Here is a 21,789-nt window from a genome sequence, read left to right as displayed (position 1 = left end):
GGGCTTCCAGAGCATGCTGGTGATGGTAGGTACATCCACCAGCTATGTTGCTGTGTCCCCAGCTGCATGTCCTGACCTCAGAGGAACTGTGAAAGGCTTGTGGCTCCTTTGCCAGTGGGTAGACTCACCTGCCTGTATCCAGTCAGACAATGGACCTAATTTTAGAGGTCAAATGCTCCAACAGTGGGTAGCCAAGCATGAATGATATCACATACCTACCACCCCAGAGGAGCTGATCCAATGGGATGGACCAATGCCTTATTAAGAGACAAAATGCATGCACAGCTCCCCTCTCACAGTCTCTATAACTGGTCAACAGTGCTATTAGGAGTTGTAAAGAATTTGAATAGTAGTGTGCTTCCAAGGCTTTTATCTTTATTCTAGAGTTTTTCTTCTGCTTGGACATCAGCACTATGAGGTACAGTCCGGGATGTTTCCCTGATGACAGAGACCAACAAGCCCTTGAGAGTCACAGGCAAGTGGAAACACCAGGCTCATCAAGGGAAACTCACCCACGCAGATGGGACACATGGACCAGGAGCCACACACTGAATGCTAAAGGAGCAGGCAGACATCCCTCATCACGTGTCTGAACTTATGCTGTATATAACAAAAAGTCTTTGTTTTCTCTCATGCAGAACTGCTACATGAAGCCTCACAGTGTTGCACTTGATCTCTGCATCCTGTGAACATGAAATGCTGGACATCTCTGCCCTCTAGCAGCACCAAAGCTTCTCTTCATCTCCAACATCACATAATTGGACTGCTGGTGAAATTTGCACCACTGTGTCTTAGGGTACATGGGACTCAGGGTGAACCCTGATGGCAGGACATCTCTGATGGTTTTAGCTTCAAGGTGACTGTTATCCTACATTTAGTCTCACAATCAATATGTGTTTTATTATTCTTGTATTACTAATTTTAGTAATTGTTTTTCGTAAAATAATCTTTCTAGTAGCCAGAAGTACTTAGTGGTATAATCTGCAACTTACTCAATCTGTTGGAAAGGTCAGCTGTGTGTGGATCAAGGGGTGGAAAGTTAGTCATCCTGACCGGAAGATCTTTGTACATCGAGGAGTTAGTGATCCACAAAACAGCTGACCTGGGATGGTGTGGGATCACAAAACACCCCGATTGTGAGAAGATGGGTTGGGAAGTCTGCAGCACTTGGAAAACCAGCAGAACTTGAAAAGGATGCCAGTAGCAGAGTTGGAATAAACGTCTGCAGATATTACTGTCCCTTGCATTTAAAAGAAATATAGATTGTATATGTAAACCTCGCTCGGTATCGAGAGTGTAAAACCTATGTCAAATTACTCTTTGTTCTTCTCCCCCTTGTTTCATGAATAATGGATTAGCTTTAGGCCTCTGCTGTAGACAGATATACAAACTGTAAATTCCTTAGTTAAGAACTATTTGCATGTTGCCTGCCCCTGGATTGTAGAACCCTATATTAAGCAAGAAGCTGTACAATAAGATGTCTTTATTCCTCCCTCCGAATAAAGTCCGTTTTTGACCGTCTCAGGATGGCCCAATCCTGTGCTGTGCTGTACAGTGCTAATACAGACTGGCTTCCCTTCAGGCAGTGCCATGCTGCACACATTCTCTTGGCCTAAGGATGAACTTATGCAGCTAATTTTAAGAAGGGGTCTGTCTTCAACTCCCACTCAGCACAGGTGTTACACCACCTGCATGGCCTTGCCTTGATCTACAGGTGCAGCAAGGAGTTCTCAATGATCATCCTTTTTGTTTGACAGTACAATGAAGAATAGAAAGGTTTTCTTGTAGGAAAATAGCATAACAGCTCACAAAACCACGGTGCTGGGTAACCTTTCCGCCAACGTGATCTTCTTGGTGTGCCTCATTAGAGACTCATCCAATGCTGCACCACTCAAGGCTCCCAGCATCTGGAGGGATGTGAGATTGTCCATACTATCCTCTTTTTCATTACAGTGTTAGCTTCAATAAATGTAATTTTAAGTGATGCTTTATAGAGTCCGAGTGCTTTTCTTACTGGAATCATAACCAGCACCTCCTGGTGCCAAAACGTTCAGGTGTTTTCCAGGAGCAAGTTGGTAGTTTTAAAAACATTCAGGTTAGCCACAATGACAATATTACATCTTCCACTTTTATGTGAATCAAGTACTAACTGATGAAAAAAGTCTTCCTGGAATCTTTAATGTCACTCAATCTGTAAAATATTCTGTGCTCTTTTAAGGCCTTACTACTTCTCCAATCCTCTTCCAACAACCAATCAAATGGTATGTAATCTTCAATTCATCATTCAACAGTGGATTGGGATCCCTCTGCTCTCACTGTCTGAGTAATTTTTCCATCTGCATGAGGAATGGAAGACAGTGAAAGACAATTCCTTATAGTATGTATCACCATAAAGGCTTTTTTTGTCATTCTTTACATTAATTCATTGTTCATGAGTGATATATTATTCATATTCCCAGACAACACCTACCATCCTACCCCAAACAAACACAGGCCTACAGATACCCATGGTGCTCAAAAACACTTGCAGGAAGGGAAGGTTCATAGAAATACAAAGTGCATCACCACTGGCAGACAATGGTTGGCTTCTCACAACAGAGCCATGGTTGAGCAGCCTGGGATACAGGGTAGCAGAGACACAGTCAACCTGTAACTGCACATGTGGGGTTTTTTCCTTCACAGAAAAATAACTGTGCTTTACAGCCAAGAATTTCTGCAGGGTGTTGTAGTTTGGGATTATCATGCAAATTCCCCTGCCACTAACTGCCCATGCTAGCAGTTAACAAAAAGAAGTAGTTAACTGCTGATCGCTTAGGTGGGGGCAGGTTGTCTCTTTTGGTTTTGGGGACATTTCATTTTTCTTCTTAGCTAGGCAGAACTCAGGAGCGGTGTGTGTGCTGCCGAGGAGGGAAGCTGGTTTTTTTTCTCTCCTGCTCCTGCTGCTGGCTACTGCTGGGGCTTCTTGCTGAGCCGCTGCTGTTCTCCTCGCCACGGCCGTTTCTCCTGGTTCCTGCATCTGGGGTCCCGGCCTCTGCTCCAGTCTCACCACTGCCTGCACTGTCACGGCCTGCCTGCCCCGGCTGGGGCAGTGACCCGGGAGAGAGAGGTGTACAGCTGCTTTCCAGGACATGTGGCGGTTTCCCGCTTTCAACTTCCTTCCTTCATTTTGGACAAGAGACACAGAGTTCATCTGGGAACTCACCCTGCTGCCAGCCGGGCTGTGACACTGATACTGCCATAAGTATAACTCTTCTCCCAAAGGAAACTTGTTGTTGTGAGGGGTTGTTGTTTAGTTTGTTTTTTTTTAACTCTGTGGTGTTGAGGAAGTGGTTTGCTCTGGTCTGTTTATAGTTATATCTATACCTACATATATATATATATATATATATATATATTTATAGCAGTTAGGGACAGTTATACTTCTTGTATTAAAATTCCTTTTCTTAAATTTGATAAAGAGTGGTGTGATTATTGTGGAGAAGGCCCCTCCCCTGCTTGTGGGTAAACATTTTGGTTTTTTCCCCTCAAACCAAGACACAGGGACACTCCCAACTCAATACCCACTCTGTCTATGGACTGCAACAAAGATTTGGGTACTGGAGTTTGGGGTGACAGTCACATTTATATTTAGAGTGCCAGATAAACAAAGTCATGCATTGAAGGTTATGCACACACAGATAAAAGTGCCATAAGCACCATAACAGCTGCACAGTGATTTTCAGAGTTCCTCAGAGAACAATAAGTAACGGAGGGAGGCGGGTTTGTGACCTGCAGAGACGACTTCACAGAAGTTAGCAGCAACAGGCAACTTTATTCATCCGCTCACAAAACTCTTATACACTTCAAAAGCTGAATCCCTCTGCAGCTCTGCCACCTTGGCACTGATAATTGGTTAACAATGCTGTTTACATGACAATGCCCGCTCTAATTGGCCAATTACACACATCTGTTGAGAGGGTGGCAGGAGCTGCTGACCTCATTAACTAGTCCTTGAAGCTACAACAGGCTAAGTACAGAAACAAGTTCAATACACAACTCACACTTTAGATCTAAGAGCATATAAAATCCCAACAAATAAGAGTTCTTGTTTAATAAAAAATAAAACCTACCTAATGACTGCCACCTGCTCTCATTATCTCATAACCTCTGCAGCTCCTTTCCAATGCATTTGCACTCCACTTGTTATGACTTGCCAAGAATGAATTTGCAACAGGTCACTGTTACTAAAGCCAAGTTCATTACATCTCCTACACAAATTAGACACTATTAAGTGGGAAAAGTTCTTACAGATTCAGCACTGAACATCTCCTTGCAGTCAATTAGGAACTAAGAAGGCAGACTGTAATTGTGAGAAATGTTTTCAAAGTCTTATTTTGCTTCATTGTGTCCAAAATGGCTTTTTACATTTTTTGTGAATGGAGGCAGTAACAAATTTTCTTACTTTGACAAGCAAACACTCTAAGCAAAATGAGAATTTCTCACATCATTTATCATATACTGCAGAGTAAAATCCTTGGAAGTTATTCTTGTATTTGATGACGCAGGTCTATCCAATTTCTTGCACCATTTAGGTCAGGCCACTTACCGTGTAATTTGCAGTGGAATGGGATGTGTTTGGAGAAGAGAATTTAGTTTATGACCCAAATGGACAGCAATTGTCTGGACTTCAATTACTTTCAATGCTAGGAAAAAAAATTACTTCTTTAAAAAAAAAACAACCTAGACAAAATTAAAGTATTTATAATTAACTGCCATCAGGAAGCAGCTGTTTTGAAGACTGTGACTGAAGTCTTGATAGCTACGGGAATGTCTCTGGCCATAAAATAGCATCATCTTCTGTAGTGCATGCAATTAGTGGGATTATATCCAAGCTTGTCCCTTCCTTGAAGGGGAAAAAATACACTGAGGGTCAATGTTATAGTGAATATCATACTTACTAATATGCTGAAAACGTGAAGGTAAACCAGACTGCAAAAGCCCAAACTCATTTTAAGCAGCTTCTCTCAAACTGCAGGCATTGCTGAGCAGGTCACATTTATATTTATTTCCATACTTTGACACACTTCTCATATGACAGTACCACACTTTTTATCTTCTCAAATACAATTACAACAGTAAACTCATTTGCTTCAAAGACTGAAGAGAAGACTCTGGATTCATCATCACCAAACACGGGCACTGCTGGCTGTGCCCCTTCAGGGGGAGCACCAGGTGCCTCTCCAGGGTTACACCTTGTGAAGGGAGGACTGCAAGCAGGGACAGGAGCATCTCATGGCACATCAGCTCGACCAACTCAAAAATCGCAGAATGTCTTTGGCTGGAAAAGTCCTCCAGGACCACCAAGTCCAAGCATTATCCCAGTCCTGCCAAGCCCTCCACTGACCCATGTCCCCAAGAGCCACATCCCTTCTCCTCAAACACCTCCAGGGATGGTGACCCCACCACCTCCCTGGGCACCCTGTGCCAGTGCTTGACAACCCTTGCCATGAAGAAATGTTCTCTAATATCCAGTCTAGACAGTGAAATAAGAAACAATCAAATCCAACAGAACAAAATCCTTCCTTTTACTCAGCGCTGGGGTCACGTGGGAGAATTCCACCAAAGACATGTGCAACAAGACTTTTGTATTTCCAGGTTTATATACTTAGTTACAACTAATAACCCCTCCCCAAAGTTAAACAGTATATTTAGGGTGACTTTTAACAGATCTAATGGGCTGCTCTTATCTCTGCAGGCCTGTATTTCCTTTTAACTAAATGTTACAGCTTCAAGCTTCAACCTAAACAGTTTTTCTTATTTATTTCTTACAGTTTAGCCTCTAATCTAAGCAGGGGTTTTGGATAATTTCTCAAAGTTCATCCTGCAGCTACAGGGTTAAATTCCTCTTTGTCTAAAGCTATGCATGGTTAAGATAACTGCGACATATATGTTAGCACCAACTGTGCTTGGGCATAAGCTAGAATCAAAAATTAATATACAAAGTTAGTACAGGTCTGAAAAAATTTAGTAAAGAGAATATGATTTTATGGAGAAGGGATAAACTCCATTTTCATGAGGGGTCCCTGTATGAACCTGCACACCGTGGCCTGCATCGTCCTGCCCATAGTGTCCAAAGCTGGGGGAGGCAGGGAACAAAACGGAGTCTCTCAGATTTTCCCTGGAGTTTTTTTGCCCCGATTGCTCGTTAAGGAATGACAAAAGGCCTGCACGTATAGTTTTGCCTTTAAATTTCTGCATAACTATTATCCATCCGTTATCTTTGGTCCCGTGACAAAGTTCACCACAATCTTCCACCGCTCAGGACCGCGAAGCCCTCGCCACGACAAGGGGAGACACTGTTACTACCAGCAGTAGCAGTATAGATAACTACCACACCGACGGAACACGCGGTTTGGGTGCGTGGCCGTCACTCGCCGCCGCACCTGGCCCGGCCCAGCGGGCGGGGAGGAAATTTGGGCCCTTCTGGCCGCCGTAGCGGGGCGGCCGCGGCCGTGAGAAGTCGCTTCTGTGACCGCGGGCGGGAGATGGCGGGGCCCGGCGAGGCCGCGGCTCGGGGCCGGTTCGCCGTGGTCGGCGGCGGCATCGCGGGGGTCACCTGCGCCGAGAAGGTAAAGGGGGGCCGGGGCCGCCGCGCGCCTGCGCACAGAGACCGCCCCCCCGTTCCCGCCTTCCCCGCGAGCGCGGGGGGCGCAAGGCCCCTCAGGGGCTGCCGCCATGTTGTCCCGGGGGACGCCGGGCGGGCTCGGTCGGGAATCGTCCCCAGGGATCCCGGGGTGGGGAGGGATCCCGTGACGGAGAAGGATCCCGCGGTGGGGACGCTCTGCGGCGGAGCTTCAGGGCCGCCACCGGCCCCGCGCTGGCCGAACCGGGGCTGCGCGGGGGCCGCCCGCTTACTGCGGACATAAACACCTTCAGACTTGCCTTGTGCCCGCTCGTAGAAACCGTTCACTAGATTTATATCGTGATTGCCTAAATACTGTAATTTATACGTGTTCTGCCCTATTTCCCACCCTGATTTCTTACAAGTATTTTGTCCCACTTGAAAAAAGCCAAAACCCAAACTTAGCCCCAGGGCAGCGATGTTGGAACGATATTTACCTGCCTAGTAATACTTCTCAGGAGGTTCAAACTGCTGCAGACAGTCTGGTAAGGTTATTCTGAAACAGCTTACCACTGCTTCATAATAGAGAGAAAGCTGAAACTTCCTAACTGGACAAAGCTGGTCCAGAGGCCAGGGAGGTGCAGCATCTCTGCAAGAGTTACTCCTCACAGCCACAAAGGACATAAAGCCCAACGTAAGGGCTGCTCTGCTGTGCTCCTTTCTATAAACACTGCACAGTTTGTATCTGACCCATATTTTAGGGCTGTACACCTGTGGAGCTTGTCCAATTCTCTTCAGCTCTGTGAGCTCAACCTATAAAAATAAATTTGTACCATTGCTCGGTTTCAAGGTTTTTTATGTTTTTAAGGTAACAGTGACTGGAAGTAATTTTTATACCTGTAATGTGGAATGAAATCATGTGGATATTAGTTCAGTGGAGAATATTTTATCTGTTAAAACTGCAAAGCAGTGTAAAGACTGTACTTGGGATGTGTGTTCTCTGCTGATGTTGGGGTCCCTTTGGATGTCATCCTGTCCCTCTGGATCGCACCCCTTCCCTCACAGTGACAGCACTGCTTGGCTTGGTGTTACCTATAAACTTGCTGAGTTTAAAATGGGAACTCTTCCCTTCAGCTTGGGGCTTTTAAAGCCTTGCATTACTTAGTAGAACCCTGAAGATGATAATCTGTTTATCAGTTTACTAAATAACATTTAAAATACCCAATAGAAATCAGCATTTCGTCTGTCAAAATGAAACCTGTAAACAATTACTCACTGCTATGCAATAAAAAAATGTGTGTCCAACAACTGGGCGTCTCCAGACACCACAGGGGCATAGTCCATTCCAAGGGTTGGCCTTTGGAATAGTGTGAGAATAAAATAGTCCTTCACAGCATGACTGCAGTTCTTGAATGTATATTTGTTTGTGAATCAATTAATATATTGAGTCTCCAAATTCTCTTCATTTCCCTGATCACGAAGTCACATTTATAGAAAGTATTCTATAAGACTAAAGTATTAACACACATTACTTTTCACCAGTAGTTTTATTGTCTTGAAGTCCAAATCTGATGATCACTCTCACCATGGTTTCTGTTTCTTTACAAGCTGGCCACAGACTTCCCATCAGAAAACATTCTTCTAATGACAGCTTCCCCAGTTATAAAAGCTGTAACTAATTTCAAACAGGTAAGAGCCTTAATTTTTCTTATAGTAAGACCTCTTCAAGGTTTGTATGTGCAGCTAATTTGGAACCCAGTCCTGAAAATGCCCATGACTTTGAAATTGTTTCCACATCAGTGTGATTGCAGTGGTGTTAGTAGGACTGATGAGCTATTTTAGGGTGAATGTATTCACACCAGTTGAGCAAAGGTTAAACCAGGTACTTACATGGTTGGAAGTGTTTTCAGAGTTGTATTGTATGGCCAGACTTTGCACACAAAGATTTGGGAAGGGCTCTCCCCACCTGCCCTTCCAGCCTGTGCAGTGGGTTTTTTAGGTGAGGCACAGCATGCGCAGAACTGGCCCCACTGTTTCAGGTTCATCTGCCACAGTCAAGTGAGCTTGGACAGTGACAGTGAAGTCCTCGGGACTGTCACAGCACCCGGTACTAACCGGGGCTGACCCTGCTGAGCATCTGAGATCTGACGGGATGGGATGGCAGGGAGGCATTGACTGCCAGGGGACGGTCCCCCACTGAGACTCAAACTCAGGTCCTTGGGATTCAGAGTCCAGAGTGCTCTCCTTTACACCACGGGAGCACCCTCTCACAAAGTAGCAGAAGAAGAAATAGTCTTCTGGGAAGTTGCCCTGAGGTTTATCTGTGTCTGCAGCAGCTGGTGGTTCAGTGACCTCTTTCCTGTTGATTTGAAAAAGAAAGTGAAATCATGCATGAGTTCAGATTTCTGGCTTGTAGGTTCATTAGGCTGGTTTTGCAGAGGTTCTCAGATCTTGGAAAGCACTGCTCCATTCTCCACTCTGAAGGAACTTAACCTCTGTCTTCAGGGTTAAGATCTCTGTAGAACTTTGACTCTTAACCAGGAATAGGCATGAAAATATTCTGTATAGGAAAAGGAACTTTCAGGAGTAACATGTTAGCATGTTTTCAGTCAATATAGGCTTTATTGTGACTTCTTTACTGGAAATAAAGATAACACATTCTGTTACAAGAGAGGGATAAATGATCCATATTTTTAAATACCTCTCTTTTACCTACAGGTCTCCAAAACACTTGAGGAATTTGATGTCGAAGAGCAGCCAAGTTCCCTGCTAGAAAAACGATATCCCAATATTAAAGTTATACAGTCTGGAGTAAAACAATTGAAAAGTGATGAACATGTAAGCTAATGTTTTCTTTTTATGTGTTTTTTCAAGTTAGTTATTTAAAAAATAATTTAAGAAGATGTTGAGTGTTTCGGGTGAGAAATTCTGTTCAGGAACATTCTGGTTATTGAAATGTTGTTACCAAAATTATAAGAAAATACTTCCTAAGTGTAACTTCATTTATCACTTACACTGTTTTTCAAGTAGAAGTATAATATAGGGGACCAAACTGTTGATCAAAAATTACTTGACAATTGAGAAATGTAGTCTTAAACCTTTGACACCTTAGAGATACTGCATTGAACACCAGATTGGCATAGCAGTCAATGAAACCAATACTGTCTGTCAATATAAGAGTCTGAAAACCTCCATAATCCTTGACTGGAGATGTTTCTGATTCCTAAATTACTGTTTCTTTCCACAGAAACCAAAATTTTAACAACTGTCAAAATTCTTGAACCAGCATTTCCACATTTTCTTCCTTCTTTTTAGCAGGAAATACATGCCAAGTATGAGCAGTGTGTACAGATCCTGGTTATGATCTGTGTCAACATGTTATTTTTCACCTCAGCATTTATCAGAAACTCACATTTAGATCCAAATCTGGTTTTGCTCACTTTATGCCTCAGAGATAGGATTCCACTTAGACTCTGCTAACGTTCAGAATCTAATTATATTCTTACTTGATTACTATTTAGGTCTCTGTGGACATAAATGATTCATATATTTGGAGGATCTTTTGCCCCAAACCTTTAAAAACTCTCTTTGTGCAAAACCACTATGTAGCTCCTAGTTTTTAAAACAACAAATAAAATCATAAAACGTTAAAGATCTTTTTTTCAGAATGATGTAGCTTGTTTAGTGCCTCCCCTTTTTCTTCAGCAAAGAACAGAATTTTCAGTCTTTCTAAACTGTGTCGTAGCCTGTGCCTGGTTAACACAGGCCTAGTGCTGTTGAAATGCTTTGAATTAGGTTCTTAATTGGTAATATATTGTAGTGCACAGGTCTGCTGCTCTTACAGGGGCCAGGGGGACATTTGTCACATAGAAAAGTTTTCTTTTAGTTCAGCCAGTGAGTACCAAGTGCCACCAGGTGGTGAACTCGATCTTCTTGGAGTGACCCGTGTGTGTGTGTGGCTCGGCTTCGCGAACGAAGATTTGGGAAGGGCTGTCCCCACGTGGGTGTGCCCTTCCAGCCTGCGCAGTGGATTTTAGGCGTGGCTCAGCGTGCGCAGAACTGGCCTCACCATTTCAGTCCTGAGGTTCATCTGCCACGGCCGAGCGAGCTTGGACAGTGCCAGTGAAGTCCTCAGGCCTAGAACCTTCAGTACCCGGCATTTCCCAGGAGGTCTCCCATCCAAGTACTAATCCGGGGCTGACCCTGCTTAGCTTCTGAGATCTGACGGGATCGAATGTCAAGGCAGTTAAATGCCTCCCTGACACTTGGATGGGAGACCTCCTGGGAAATGTCGGGTGCTGTAGGTTCTAGGCCTGGGGACTTCACTGGCACTGTCCAAGCTCGCTCGGCCGTGGCAGATGAACCTCAGGACTTAAACGGTGGGGCCAGTTCTGCACACGCTGAGCCTCGCCTAAAATCCACTGCGCAGGCTGGAAGGGCACACCCACGTGGGGACAGCCCTTCCCAAATCTTCGTTCGTGAAGCTGAGCCACACACACACACAGTGCCCCATGTACACTTCCATTTTATCAGTCATATTGTTGGGTCTGTGGCGACTGTGATACAAATGAATGTCACACAATCAGTGAGAGTGTGAAGGTTTGCTCTTTATTTAATATGTGCAAATTACTGTGGCATTAATAAAAAAGAAAGCTGATATTCTCTGGGATGTTTTGCTGCAGGTGAGTTCTCTTGGATGAATTGATTTTTCTTTTAATTTTTAACAGAAAATTTTCACTGAAGATGGGAAGGAATACACATATGAAAAGCTTTGCCTGTGTGCTGGGGCAAAACCGAAATTAATTTTTGAAGGAAACCCATATGTGTTGGGCATCCGGGACACAGACAGTGCACAGGTAAATGTGGTTGGGACTTACAGTGTTTAATATATTAGTGCAAAATACTAAAAATTATCACAGAGAGAAATGGGGAAACAGAAGATGGTGTTTGTTATGATATATCCTTAAATAGGAACACTTTCAATAGTGGAAAAATAGCCTTGTTAATACCATTAAGTAAATTAATTAGCCACTAAATTTGTTACGTTTATAGGTAGCTCATACACGGTATTTCTAACATGATAATATAGAATAAATTATATTTTTTCACCCTCCAGGAAAAATCCAATCCGAAAATATAAACAGGAAAGAGGCAGTGGTAGAAACTTCCCTGGGAAGGTGTGTCTGGTGCTTGGTACTAAGGGGGGCTGCTTCTTAAGTGAAGAGCTACTGAAGGAATGACTTTTTATTTCTTCTAGTTCTACTGTAGCCTCTCCCCATTGTACAGAAAAGAGTTATTTATAGTCATGGGAAATGACTTAATAGACTAAAACTTTAGCTTGGAAGTTAAAAGTAAAGTTTAACTGCAGCAGGGTGGGCTGTCCAGATTGGAGGTGGCAGGCTGAGAGTGAGCACTGCTCCATAATACACAACTGCAACCCATCAAAGCAAGCTTGACTGTGAGAATAAAAATTGAGTTACTTTTTCAAGTAATCTGATGTGAAACTGAAATTGTTGTTTGTTTTGGGTATTAGAAATTTACCTGACTTTAACAAAAAGGGAAAAAAGGAGAGAATTAAAAACACACAAAAGAGACAGCCCTTGACAAACTTACCTTGTTTGAAGTGAAGAGAAAGAAAGATGCCTCCTGAGTGGCACCAGTGGTTGTCTGGAACCGGTGATGGTGTTCCATGACAGGATCTTTGTGTGCCTGTTGTCTGGTGGTCTCTCTGCATCCACTGTTGGCCACTGTGGGAAACAGTAAACTCAGTCGTCATTTGTCAGAACTGATGTTGAACTTTGAATGAGTCCTTGAGTTTGGTTGGTTGGTTTTAAAGATGATTGGTTGTGTTTACTAGTCCACTCTGATACAACTCCAGTTTCCTCCTCTGAAGGCATTACAGGACTGCAGTTTTCCTGGTGTCACACTAAAATCTGGTTATACTACAATCTAAAAAATACTGTCTGGGGTGTGTTTTTTTCTTTTTTTTTAATTTCACCACTAAGATGTGATTTGGAGGCTTGTTTGTGTTCAAATCAAACTGGTTCTCAGATTTGGTACAAATTATTTTTTAAATTCCTGAGTTCTGATCAGGAATTTTTAAACTCCTAATTTTCTAAATCGTTGCCCTTTTTAATATTATGCAAATTATTGTGAGAGTTATGCAAGTTGGGATAAAACTGGATTGCTGTATATCACTGAAGTTAATGGTCTCTAGGACAAAGAATAGAATCCAGGAGACTTGTAAAAGCTCTGTCTTGTTGGCTTAAATGTAATTATTTAACAACTTCTGTCTCAATTCGAGGCTTGTAAGGCTGTATCAGTAACTTCATCGCTTCATGTTATTGACCTTCACGGGTCTCATGAGCTTCTGTTAACAGAGCTCAGCCTGTATGGGGATCATTAGACTGAGAAAATCCAAATAAGACAAAGGGCAAGAAAATATGAAAAGGGTATATTGGTTGGTGTGAATGAACATGATCTACGTTGTAATTGACATTTTTCCTTTCTTAATGCAGGCTTTTCAGAAGAACTTGGCTCAAGCTGAGAGAATAGTAGTGGTAGGAAATGGTGGTATTGCCCTTGAATTAGTGTAAGTAAACAATGAAGATTTTGAAAGACACATATTTAAATAAAATCTTTAACAATGCAATGTTCAGTCTGGTGTAAATGAGTTTGGGAGATGGTTGACTTACAAAATTGTAGCTGTTAAAGCATTTAGTAGCAAAACTGATTACAGTTATTTTTTGCTTGGTATAGTGGTATTTAATGACACACAATTAGAAAAGCTTCAGAAGGCGCTTTGACACACCGATATTAAGAATATACAGTTCATGTTCCACATAGTGCTGATGAGATCCAAATGCCTGGTTTTAGCAGTGGGCAGTCTGGCAAAAATGCCAGAACTTCTTTTTCATTAAGGGGAACTGGAAATACTTTATTATTATTATTATTATTATTATTATTATTATTATTATTATTATTATTATTATTATTATTACTACTACTACTACTACTACTAGTAGTAGTTGTTGTTGTTGTTCATTTCATCTGCGTCCCCTCCCCTCAACCCTGCTTCAGTGGAGATTGTGCTGGTGAAAAAGTAGGACCTGTCAATTTGATGAGTTTTTTTTTTCAATGGGTTCCTTAAGTAAATATTTAGAAGTGGATATGATGGGTTTAACAGTCTTTGATCCCTTCTGGAAGGGAACTCAGCACACTTCTTGTTGCTAACTTGTGTTAGCACACAGTCAGCACTTCTGTTGATAACAGACCTTTGATAACTACCTTTTCAGGTAGTCTGTCACTTTATCCCTTGTTTAAATGTCCACAGGTATGAAATTCAAGGCTGTGAAGTGATCTGGGCTATCAAAGACAAAGCCATTGGGAACACTTTTTTTGATGCAGGAGCAGCTGAGTTTCTCATTCCAAAGCTAACTGCTGAAAAACCAGAGAGTCCAATTGAGTGTAAAAGAACCAAGTACACAGTGGAAGGTTTGTACTGCTTTTACACTGATATAAAAGAGAGTCCTAAAATCAGTTCATTCAGAATGTTTTGTGCACATCTGCTAGCAAGTGAACATCAGTCTAAGTATTAGCAGTGATACTGAGCTACAGACTCCACAGTGGGTCTCCAGCACCTGCAGCTGTTGGGTGCTGTCTGGCTTTTAGGGGACCGTGCAGGTACTAACAACGGAATGATTGTTTCAGAGATGAGTGAAATAAAGAAATGAAGTTGAAAGGTGTTAAAATTACCGGCCTGGATCCTGATTTGTCTGCAAATTAATGTTTTGCGGACACTATACATTTTTGTCTTCCCTTTTGGCAGCCTGATGATTATTAATGGTTTATTAATTGAGAATCCTTTTTCTGAATTCTGTGGGCAAGGAATTATTCCCACTAAATCTGATACACTCCATCTCTTTCCTTCAGGAAGCCAGGAAAAAGAAAGGCCTACAGCAGCATCTGACAAACTGGGCAGTGCCTTGGGCCCTGACTGGCATGAGGGGTTACATCTGAAAGGCACTAAAGAGGTAGGGAATAGTGTTGCTTACACATTCTTTGGAATGTTGCACTGAGGGGGTGAGGATGACAGAACATGAAACGTCACATGCAGGGTTACTAGAAAAATAAAAATAAAAGGTGCTTGAACTAAATGTCCTATAAGAATTAAACAGCAAAATACATTAAGACAAATAAAGTAATTTTCTGCTTGAGGCAACAGGTAGTTAAGTGAATCCACTGGCATGGTTTTAGCAAGTCACCCTTCAGACTGAAACATAAATGTTGGCTCACACATTTCTGTAGGACTGGTGTCAGTCCTAGCTTTGATCAGGAGCAGTTGCTCTACTGTCCTGATTTGTAGCTGCCATATATACATTTTCTTACGTGCAACAAGGAACAGTAGGATTTGTACAGAGGTACAGGGAACATCAGTCTTTACCATAGTGCATAACAAAATGCAAAAATCAGTAGTTGACAAGAGCATTGTGAAAAGTTTCATGTTTGAAATTAAGTAAAAATCCTCACATTTCATATTTTTTACCATTTTTTAATTTTTTTCATTTCTTAGCTGTTAGGTATTTGTATCTGTTTTGCTTTTTAAAAATGATCTTTCAAAGGTGATCAGTTGTAGAGTCTACAGAAGTGGCTTTAGAACACCAACTAAAGGATGTCTAGTGCATTGAGCACCTTAATTTGTGGTGGTTTGGCTTTTGAAGGCTGTGGAAGTGCTTGTGTAGTGGAGAATAAAAAAGTCAAGGCCTGAATTCACAAAATAGTTCACAGAACAGTAACTTCAAGTTCTGTTTTCTCAGAATAGGGGTGGGGAGTTGAAATATGTGTGGATGGAACAGAATATATGTTTTTTATAGCTTTTAGAACATAAACTTATTTTTCTTAGCAGAATTTCCCTCATGATAGAAAAATGACAGATTTTCTATCCTGAAAGACAGAAGAGTTGAGTTTACTTTTTTCTGTGCTGTTAAGTTTTGAATTCTCTTCCTGTAAGCTCAGGGGAACTTGAATATGTTTTCTGGCATGCCCAAAAAAATCTGACTTGTCATGAAATTTCAAAAAACATCTGCTGAAAAAACAGGTGAATTGCCATTGGCTATGGTTAGATCTGTACCAAAAAGAGGAAAAAGTGTGGGAACTTGCCTAATGTGTTATGCTTTAGGATGGAATATGTGGTGGGGTTTTTTTCCAGTTTAGTAATGTCAGCTTTGGTGAAGGTGCTGTTAAAAATCTCATTATTAGTAATCATTATGTTTCCAATTTTGTCACTCTTTCTTTAGTTCTCTCATAAAGTACATATTGAAACATTATGTGAAGTAAAGAACATACACTTACAGCAAGAATTCTTACAACTGCAGAGAACTTCTTTGACTTTCCCTAAAGAAGAGAAAAATGCAGAACCAGATAAGGGTAAGTGCCAGTGGTGATTAGAAATAACATGTTGAAGATAAAGCAGTGCTGGAGCATATTTGATCTTGTTTGCTGTTTTAAAGCAAATACAGATTTGGAACATAAATCCTTTATCTCTGTAAATTAAGGTCTAGCAACTTACAGTAATCAAACTTATGGGCTACAATTAAGTTGCAAATTGTTATGGGTCAGACTCTTTTTCCATAAAGTCACCAAAATCCTGTATGCAGAACATTCCCTCCCTGTAATAGTCCAATAAAGTCATATTTTAATAGTTAAAACAGAAAAAAGCACCAACCTTTTGTCTCAAAACTGAAGTAAACCTTCAAAGAAGAAAATAACCCTTGTTTCTTGAACAATTCTGACTATTCTACTGAATGAAAATTAATATTTAAAAAAGTATTTTAATACCCAGTTCCTTCCAGCATGAGATTCTAGGAATTTAAATCTCTGACTTTCTTTTTGGAGGCACTTCTTGTGTATCTGTAAATTTGTGTGTAAAAGAATATTTGGCAGTTGGATACTTCAGAAAACATCCCAAAGGACACAATATTTTCCCCTTACAAATGAGGGCTTTGATTTAGGAAAATTCCAAAGAAAATTATTAAGGAATTGGAGCTAAGCTCCAAAATCTTCTTTTTTCCCCTCTAGTCCTGAGTAAAGGTAAAAAATGTTATAGGTGACCTCTGATTGTTTTTTCAGTTTTTAATTTTTTTCTCAATCAATCAGCTTAAAGTATTTTTCTTTCTGTTTCATATCTCACTATAAGACGTAATTAATAAAATAATTTCTGTTAATTACATTCTCAGGGCAAAATTTTCCCCTTTTTCAGTGCTATGGCCTGTATATGTGGAATTAATGAATGGAAAAATTTATGGATGTGATTTCATTGTCAGTGCAACTGGAGTTGTGCCAAATGTTAAACCATTTCTTGATGGCAATAATGTAAGTATACTGATTTCTTTTGGAACTGAAGTTGCTTTTTAAGTAAGGTGAAAGAAGCTTTTTCAGACAGTTTATATTTCTGTTCTGACATGAAATACAAATTACTAAAGATTTTGAATATTGTACAGCATCTCAAAATCAGGGATGTTGATACTGAAACATCCAGCATGATGAAAATGTATTTCCTTTCTGGCCTTGGCTTGTTATGTGTATCCCCATGTGTATATACACAGTACATAGGCAGTATAAACTGTTAAACTAAGCCTATAAAAATAGAGAAAAACATTTGTATAATTTGTTAATATGGCAAAAATGTAGGATAATTTTTGTGTTAATTCTGCACCATATTGTGATATTACAAATCTTAACATTTTCTCCTGGGAAGGAAGCAGTTATTTCCAGTATTCTTCATCTGGAACACTGAGCTATAATGGTGCTCATATTCATGGAGAGAAGTCACACTGGATCAGCATCCAAACATGGATAATGATTCCAGAGTTTGTAGCTGACGTGAATTTTCAGGCCTTGAGATCTTCTGTCTCCATGTTTGGCATCTGGTTTAACCCCGTCCGGCAGCTCAGCCCCACCCAGCTGCTCGCTGGGTCCCCACAGTGGGGAGGGGCAACAGAGCTGGAGTGAGAAAACTCACTTTGAGATAAAGACAGTTTGGGTAAACCAAAAGCTGTGCACACAACCAAAAGCACCTCATTCACTGTTTCCCATGGGCTGGGAGATGTTCAGCCATTCCCAGGAAACAGGTTATACAGGTGTGACAGTTACTTGGGAAGACAGGTGCTATAATTATGAATGTCCCCTCATTTCCTCCTCCCCTCAGCTTTTCTTGCTGAGCACAACACTGTGTGGCTTGGGGTCCCAGTTTGGTCACTGGGGTCAGATGCCCCAGCTGGTTCCCACCCCAATTTCTTGTGCAGACCCAACCTTACCACTGATGTGGTAGCAGAGAAGCAGAAAAGGCCTTGACTCTGAGTAAACCCTGTTCAGCAACAACTAAGACGTTCATGGGTTATTAACACTGCTGTCATCACAAATCCAACAAATACCCACACCACCTACTAGGAAGAAAATTATGCCAGACAAAACCAGTATGTTGGGGTATTTGGTGTTTAGTGGCTCCATCTGATTAGGACGTAAAAAGCTGTGCTCTGATTAAAGCAGAAGAAAATGCTGAAAACACAGATGTGATGTTGAGCCATAAGGTACTTCCAGGCCTACATTATAAGATTAGATTAGGAATTAGGTTTTTGCAATGGTTATTTTCTCACCTTGGCAAAAAGGCAAAAGGAACTCTTAAGATGATGTCCTTGTAACACATGTAGTGAGTTGAAATTTGGCAAGCTCTGTTATTTCGCTGCTTAGGTATTGGTAATAGTATTGTAAAAACCTGTGCTGTGTTCTAGATATAATGCTTTGTACCTTCCATGGAGGTCTTGCCACTTGGGATGGTCTCATGTTAAATAACAGGCAACAAAAGGTGATTACTAACGTGGATGAAGTTCAATGACTTACTTATTACTTTTCTTATTGCTGACCTGTGCAAATACTTCAGTTTGCTGTAGGTGAAGATGGAGGACTCAAAGTAGATCAACACATGTGCACATCGCTGCCAGATGTGTACGCAGCTGGAGACATCTGCACGGCAGCGTGGGAGCCAAGTCCTGTGTGGCACCAGGTACATCCAACCCTGCGGGTGCGACTCAGCAAACAGGCTGACTCACAGAGCAAACTATACACTGTGACACACTGAGAAGGGAAAGTTTAAGCCAGTTTAATCCTGGGTGTGTTGATGACAGGTAACTTTATCTGGGTGGCTGCAAGCTGAGCTGTCCAACCCTCCTGAGTATCACAGAAAGGCCCAGCGTGCACTGAGGAGAGCAGCAAGTTTTGGTCTGTGCACAGCCATGTGTGTCTTGTGATTTAAATCTGATTTTCCTCTCTAGATGAGACTGTGGACCCAAGCGCGGCAGATGGGATGGTATGCAGCAAAATGCATGGCAGCAGATACTCTGGGAGAATCTATTGATATGGACTTCTGCTTTGAACTATTTGCTCATGTTACAAAATTTTTCAATTACAAGGTAAAGTAAATACAGTCCAATAGTCTTAAACCACTGGGTAACACAAACTGCTCAGTTGTATTTACTTGTTAACATTGAGCAGATGTTTTAATATTGATAAAACAGTTTTCTTTTTATAGTAATTAATTTTAGCTTAGATTTTCTCCATTCTTACTAACCTTGAGTGCTGACACTGAAGAGAGCAAAGTTCTTTACAGATACATTACAAATTGCAGTTGGTGAATGACAACTGACCTGCCTTGTATCTCTGTATATATTCCATTTCATTAAGATTCTGCTCATGGATAAATTCAACACAGTTCAGCATGGTAACTGGTTTACTACTGGGTTTTGTGTATGATATTTGAGTATGCTGTGGGTTTTGTTGTGGGAGGGTCTCTAAGGATAAATACTTCCCTGATTACATCAGTCTTTGAGACCTAGAACTGTTGGCAGCAGGAATACTAAAAGCCACTGCAATGTTTTTATGAGTGCTTCTTCTTTCTCCTTTTCCTCTGTTAGGTGGTGGTTTTGGGAAAGTACAACGCCCAAGGGTTGGGCTCAGACCATGAACTGATGCTGAGATGTACCAAGGGACAGGAGTATGTGAAGGTGGTGATGCAGAATGGCCGAATGGTGGGAGCTGTCCTGATTGGTGAAACGGACTTGGAAGAAACCTTTGAAAACCTAATTTTAAATCAGATGGATCTTTCAGCCTATGGTGAAGATCTCCTGAATCCAGATATTGATATAGAAGATTATTTTGATTGAACAAAACTCCATTTCCATTTTGTATGGTTTTGATACAAAGTAATACATCTTGAAAAATTTTTTTCTCAGGATTACCAGAAATGAGGGATAAATGCAATTCCCTATTAAGATTTTGTGTTGATCTTGTCAAAATACTGACTGGCAACTTAATCTGCAGCAACAAAAGCAAGTGGATTGGTGTTGGCAAACGCTTTTTGTCGAGATGATCATTTGGAGACAGGGCCGTATCAGCCTTAGCAACATCAAAGGCTTTGTGTTATGATAGTGCTGCATTCACTGGAACATGAGGGAGCCTTTTTAAAAGAAAAATATGTTCAATCCCATGCCTGCCTCATAGCTTCCTTCCCCAAATCACATCTAATTCCACCTGCCCAGTTTCCCTGAAGCTCTTATGTCTGTGCATACCCCTAACAGGAGCCAGGATGCCTTGATATGAGGGTGTGCCTTGCCTGTCTAAAGCTGTTCCAGCCTTGGGTGGGGTGATTCCTGGCTAAAGTTGAGAAAGCCTCTGCTTCCTCAAACCTTGTGCTCAGGTGAATGTTTACAAGCAGCCAGGCAGCCTCCTGCCATCCCACGGGCACCACTCCACTGCACACACCTGTGAGGACCTGCCATAGGTACGAGCTGATGGTGCCATCTCTGTTCAGGTGACTCAGATGAACAGAGCAGTTTAAGGGCATAGGGAGCTCAGAGCTCTCACTGCCTGGAGTGTGGGCTGCAAATATTACAGCAAGATGAATGCCTTATCCTTTTTTTGTTGTTTTTCCCCCCATAAGTTTATTTTTGAAAAAAATGTATTTACTGCTCAGCTAAGCACGAGTACAAGCTTTGCATGAGGAGATGTCAGGTGAGAGCAGCTTTTTAACTGTTTGGCAGTTCAGCTCTGCAGTTGTGGTGGAGCTGCACTGGTGCCTCCTGTCCATATCTGAGAGGACCAATGGGCAGTGCACTCCCAGAAAGGATAACAGCACCACTGAAGGGGGTCACCTGCAGCACTGCCAAGAGCCCGTGGATCAGGCTGGTTAGGTGGTAAATGTTACAAGATGCCATTTTGAATAGGAGTCCGGTATCCCAACGGGATTCTTAATAGTCACCTGTTACAGTTGATTATGAAAGTGTTCATAGGGAATATAGGTCTTAGTCACTTCCTGTCTGCTCCTCTTTACCACTGCCCTGCATATTGGTTCCAGGAAGGAATTTTTACAAGTACTAAACTCCACTTTGACTTGATGTGATGGCAATTAAATTATAACTAGTGACAAAATATCTACTATTAAGTTTCCAGGGGAGGTTTAAGCTGTTTGTTTTCAATTGTAACTGGCCCAGTGGCTTCATGTTTACTTATGGGAGATGCACTTTAGTAACAGTGATGTGGCTGTACAGACTTGCTTCAACCAAGCTACTTCTTTATTAGTTGCTAGGCTTAATTTAGTGCCTGGGTAAAAAAGCCCAACAATTTAAGCTATTGCTTAATGTCCTTTATGAATTTCATAGGGCCACAAGGCTTGGTTCTGGAGTTCCTGGTTATTTAGTGCCAAACGGGGAACAATTTATTGCAAAGGTTTCAATACATATTGAGACTTCTCCCAGAAGTCACTCTAACAAGGATGACTTTTTAATTAAATTAATTCCATGTTTTGCAAAAGTCTCAGTTAAGTGATGGGTGAAATACTAAGCTTTAATCACTGTCAAGATTTAACCAGAAAAATAAAGATGAAGGACATGCTCTTAATGATATTTGTTTTACATGCAAATGTCAGGGGAGGAGGGGAGAACTAAAGTGCAACTCCCCAGAACTTAGGTTTTTACTGAGTTTCAACTTGCTTTCTGATCTTTGGCTGCTCAGATCTTAAAAGTAAGTAAATAAACTGCATCTAGTACTCAACTTTGTGTGCTGAGCAATGCTTGCAGTCAGCAGTAGCTGTTGGATCCTTCCCTGGCTGGCAGCAGTCACTTGTTTCTGGAAACACC

At 41.5% G+C, this 21,789-nt stretch overlaps 1 protein-coding gene across 1 annotated transcript; it reads left to right on the top strand.

Annotated features, from left to right (window-relative positions):
- The first annotated feature begins 6,474 nt into the window (after nt 1-6,474).
- Nucleotides 6,475-21,703, top strand: PYROXD1 (pyridine nucleotide-disulphide oxidoreductase domain 1). The gene is made up of 12 exons (XM_071551322.1): nt 6,475-6,608; nt 8,210-8,290; nt 9,320-9,439; nt 11,329-11,457; nt 13,120-13,193; nt 13,935-14,095; nt 14,534-14,634; nt 15,898-16,027; nt 16,860-16,972; nt 18,540-18,662; nt 18,931-19,068; nt 19,570-21,703. Exons 1-12 carry the CDS (start codon nt 6,525-6,527, stop codon nt 19,816-19,818), a joined length of 1,503 nt encoding a protein of 500 aa, XP_071407423.1. The 5' UTR covers nt 6,475-6,524; the 3' UTR covers nt 19,819-21,703.
- The last annotated feature ends 86 nt before the right edge of the window (nt 21,704-21,789 follow it).

This window comes from Pithys albifrons, chromosome 3 (genome assembly GCF_047495875.1).
Source record: "Pithys albifrons albifrons isolate INPA30051 chromosome 3, PitAlb_v1, whole genome shotgun sequence".
NCBI lineage: Eukaryota > Metazoa > Chordata > Aves > Passeriformes > Thamnophilidae > Pithys > Pithys albifrons.
The sequence above is the reverse complement of the archived record's forward strand: the minus strand, read 5'-3'. Positions and strand labels throughout refer to the sequence as shown.